This window comes from Sardina pilchardus, chromosome 6 (assembly GCF_963854185.1).
Source record: "Sardina pilchardus chromosome 6, fSarPil1.1, whole genome shotgun sequence".
NCBI classification, from domain to species: domain Eukaryota; kingdom Metazoa; phylum Chordata; class Actinopteri; order Clupeiformes; family Clupeidae; genus Sardina; species Sardina pilchardus.
In genome coordinates this window covers 13,897,578-13,902,577 of record NC_084999.1, presented here as the reverse complement: position 1 = coordinate 13,902,577, position 5,000 = coordinate 13,897,578, and the positions used below count along the sequence as shown (strand labels likewise).

Here is a 5,000-nt window from a genome sequence, read left to right as displayed (position 1 = left end):
AAACACACACACACACACACACACACACACACACACACACACACACACACACACACACACACACACACACACACACACACACACACACACACACACACACACACACACACACACAGCAGCTGAGGGCCACCTCTGCCACTCATGACAGGGCGAGATGACTGTGGGCGGCTGAAGCCATCGGCCACACAGCGCGCAGACAGAGGAACGCAGAGGGGGTCGCCTTTCTGCCACTGCTGCTGCCGCTGCACACACACACACACACACACACACGCAACTCAGATCCAAGCAGGGCGGCCAGCCATGGAAAAACACACCGGCCAGCCCTCCCTCTCTCCCTCCCTCCCTCCCTCCCTCCCGACGACTCAGCCTACAACAATGTTCTTTGTTTTGTTATATTCTCCTCTTGTTCTCTTTTCTTTTTATTTGCTTTCTTTCAAACTGTATTCTTTCTTTCTCTCGATCTCTCTGTCTTTCTCTCTCTCTCTCTCTGTCCTTTCTTGTTCTCTCCCGGCGTGAATTTTTCCGTTTGGAATTTCACACGGATGGTGTGCCACATCGGCATCATTAGTTCCCAGCGCAGTTCTTCGCAGGCCCGAGAGAGAGAGAGAGAGAGAGAGAGAGAGAGAGAGAGAGAGAGAGAGAGAGAGTAAATACACCTCCTTGTTTTGCTCCACATTAGAAGCTGTGCCCACGGTGTGGCGCGGGAGCAGGTTTACACTCCATCACCGCGCTGGCACACGGCGATCATATCCATATCACGCCGGCGTGGGTGGGTGGGTGGGATAGTGCGTGTCGGGGCCCCGCGTAGTGCCCGTGCCAGGCTGGGATTGATCTCTCTCCCCCCTCACACTCACACTCTGTTTTTCTCCTCGTTTTCCAAAGATCGGCCTTAAAACAACAGGCGCTCCGCCACCCTCGCGGCTAACGCGCACACCTCCCGCGCTAACGCTAACGTCAACACTCCCGCCGCATGAGGAAAACAACCAGGCCCACGTCTGCTTGACAGATCGGTTGGCATGCCGACGGCTTCGCATGCGAGCGGGAGCTGTGGGCAATTACAGATCAGCCCTACCTCAGCCACCTCACAATTACTGTGGCCAAGCGCTCTGAAAAAGCTGAAACTCCCCCCTCGCACCCCACTGATCTTAAAACTGTAGCCGTCATTAGATCCTCATTATAAGCCATTATCTACTTGAGGGGGGGAACAGACCCCAAGTCTGCCACTGACAGTGGGTTGTTAAACGAGACTAAATCATTTTCAAAGAGCCAGTAACTGGTGGTACAGAGCCTTTCTGTGTGTGTGTGTGTGTGTGTGTGTGTGTGTGTGTGTGTGTGTGTCTGTGTGTGTCTGTGTGTGTCTGTGTGTGTCTGTGTGTGTCTGTGTGTGTGTGTGTGTGTGTGTGTCTGTGTGTGTGTGTGTGTGTGTACACATGTGTGGATTGGATATCTGCCACACCCATCTATGTAGCTATGTATGTTAGTTTTAATGCAGATGCTTAAGCTAGCACGCAGCAGTTCACCCTCAGCCTTTAAGTGGAGGTCAGTGAGAGTCCCAAGCTGACTGCACATGAATGGGACTGCATGCAATGAGGGTCACTTAACCACAAGCTGAAGATGACCACGCAGAGGGCTTGACCAGCTTTATGACTTGATTAATTAGGAGCTCTGAAATGGTAGGAGCCACTGAGTAAACCTCATTACAGCAGAAGCAATAACATCTTTCCACAAACCACAGGTATCATAATTAATGGGCTCTTAAAGTTGTTGGTAAAACCATGCTACTTTAGCTAATGTGAAATAATTAAAGTTAACTAAGCCTCACTTGACACTCTTCCACTGCTAAGCTACTGTTTAACTTCAGCTCATCAAGCGCTATATAAATGTTGCTGCTGTTGTTGTTGTCTTGGCTGATACTGAGAAATGGTTTCCCATCAGCGGTGTTGGGCTGCTGTGGGTGAGGGGTCGTGAACTCTGACCTCAGTGGGGGAGCAGAGGTCGGCGGACGGGCTGCAGGTGCTGGTGTCCGGCGGCGCGGTGCCGGCGCTGCTGGGCACGGGTGAGGGGGGTCCGCCGGCCGTGGCGGCGCTGGCGGGGGGGTCGGGGAAACCGGACGCCTGGCGCAGGATGCCCCTCCTCTGCAGCCGAGACCACGTGGAGCTCCAGCTCTGGAACAGCTCGTACAGCAGCTGCACCTGAAACACCAGGGCGGGAGTGTTGAAACTGATATTACACTGCCTGATACACACACACACGCACACACGCACACACGCACACACACACACACACACACACACACACACACACACACACACACACACACACACACACACACACACACACACACACACACACACACACACACACACACACTGAACCATCATCAGTTTGATGAAGTGATTAGAACATGAGAAAGGACACAATGCATAGCAATACACAAGCTTTAATCAGAATGAAATCTGTATCCTTGTTAGGCACTTAAAAGTAAATCTGAATGAGGGGGCAGAAAAAGAGAGCTAATGTCAGAAAAGAAAGAAAATCAAAAAATCATCACTAATGGCACGGCTTCTCTGGGAAGAAAAGAAATCCCCTGGCCCTCAATCAGAGCGGCCTCTCAGAGAGAAAGAGAGAAAGAGAGAGAGAGAGAGAGAGAGAGAGAGAGACAGCAAACTTTCCTGAAGACAGACATCCTGTGTACGCTTTTATTATGAGAGCAAGAGATCATGTGTGTGTGAGAGAGAGAGAAAGAGAGAATTCTGCCTTTGTTTGTTTTCTTTCCTTTATACACTCCTAATTTCCTGTGTAAGAATTGGTTTGGCAGTTTATTTTTACCATGCTAATAAAGCTCTATTGAATTGAATTGGATTGAGAGGTGTGTGTGTGTGTGTGTTGTGAGGGTCCAAGATTCTATTTATCTGTATGCCGCGAGTGGTCCGGTGTGTGTGTGTGTGTGTGTGTGTGTGTTTGCATGTGTTATGAGGGAGGGCAAGAATGCGCATGAGGCCTCACTGGTGATTAAGTCTGATTGGGCCTGGCAGGTTTATGGACATGTAATACCGCGCCTTGTTAAGACGCAGTTCACTCAGGAAACATTAGGGCCAGAGCACACCTCATCACTCCCACACTCACACACACACACTCACACACACACACACACACACACACACACACACACACACACACACACACACACACACACACACACACACACACACACACACACACACACACACACACACACACACACACACACACACACACACACACACACACACACACACACACACACACACACACACACACACACACACACACACACACACACACTGCATCCAACACCCTACTACAGCCACACTACACATTAGGCATGTTTAGAAACAATTCCCACACTCATTCACACACATTCACCAGACAAGTCCCTTGCAGCAAACAGCACAAAGTACCTCTAAATGACACATACACACACACACAAAAAGTGACAGGCTGAAAAAGGAATATTCCATGTGTGCATGTGTGTGTGTGTTTTTATTCTGATTTCTGGCCATGTTAGCTGGCATGCCGTTTGAGTGTTTGATAATATAGTAGGGGCTTTTAACATGTCATCCATCTCTCTGGCAACACGCACACTGGAAACTGTAGCTAATGGGTGTCAGAATTCACTTTTTTTTTTATTTCTTCATTTAAACCCGTTATTTCAATGAGAGCACATCAAATGTGCACGCGCTCTAACTTCAGAAACATGGCATCAAACAAACACAGAGAGAGAGAGGGAAACACCAGATGATGGGGGCGGAGATAGAGAGAGGAGATGGGGGGATGAAGGGAGAAGGGGATAGAGAGAGAGAAAGATGGAGAGAGAGAGAAATGAAAGAGAGAAAGAGAGAGGGAGGGCAAAAGAGAGTGAGAGAGGGAGGAGAGGGATGGAGAGGGATTCTTTAATATTTATTTATTTGTGTGGTGCGTTTGGGGGGGAAGCACTCCTGAGCAGTGAGCTCATAGCTGGACCCTCTTTCTCTCTCTCCCTCTCTCTCTCCCTCCCTTTCTCTCTCTCTCTTCCTCTCTCCCTCGCTCGCTAAGATCTCCCCCAGGGCTTCCCTTCAGCACCAAACAGGCTCCAACACACACACAAACACACACACACACACACACACACACACACACACACACACACACACACATTTGTACACATACATGTGTGCTCTACGTCAGACACATGCATCACAAACATGCGCATACACACACTTTCACTTACATGAAAACACATATTTACGCACGCACGCACACACCGCACACACACCCACGCACGGTCGCACGCATACCAGTTAGCCACACACACACACTCCGTAAATAAGCATAAATCAAAGGAGAAAAGCCCAGCATTGCGCCATTTCAAACACAACCAGGAAGGAGTGCTGCATTCGCGCGTAACAGCAAGCAGTCGACAGCTGCCTGCCATACCAGAGCTGCTGCTGAGAGAGACAGAAATAGAGAGAGAGAGAGAGAGAGGGAGAGAAAGATCCAAGACACGCAGAAAGAAAGAGAGAACAAAGTAAAGATGTGTCTGCCACATAGCCACTGCCTCTCAGACATACTGTATATCTAAAGAGAGAGAGAGAGAGAGAGAGAGAGAGAGAGAGAAGGCAGTGCATAAAGCATTAGACAGCCTGGGGTGGCCTGTTCAGACTGAGGGTGACACACAGGGTCACTGTCAGCCCACCACTCTCTCTCTCTCTCTCACACACACACACACACACACACACACACACACACACACTCACTCTCTCTCTCTCTCTCTCTGATGTCAGTGCGTGGGGATAATTCAATCCAGTTCATTTACCCAAATACTCAGTGCCTAGTTACCTCCACTCACCCCTTCACTCTCCTGCCTTGCACAGCCTTGCACAGCCCCATTCCTGTCCTACCGCAACCTCTGTCTGTCTGTCACTCGCTCTGTGTGTGTGTGTGTGTGTGTTTGGGGGGGCGGGTGCTGTTGCTGTGTTGTC

At 49.8% G+C, this 5,000-nt stretch overlaps 1 protein-coding gene across 2 annotated transcripts in view; it reads right to left on the bottom strand.

Moving 5' to 3' along the window:
• LOC134082664 (intermembrane lipid transfer protein VPS13B-like) overlaps nt 1–5,000 on the bottom strand; it is a 360,061-nt gene that overhangs the window by 168,039 nt on the left and 187,022 nt on the right. For both annotated transcript variants that reach the window (XM_062538539.1, XM_062538538.1), the window contains exon 25: nt 1,977–2,192. In XM_062538539.1, the coding sequence (XP_062394523.1) occupies nt 1,977–2,192 (216 nt within the window). The remainder of the gene's footprint in view (nt 1–1,976; nt 2,193–5,000) is intronic.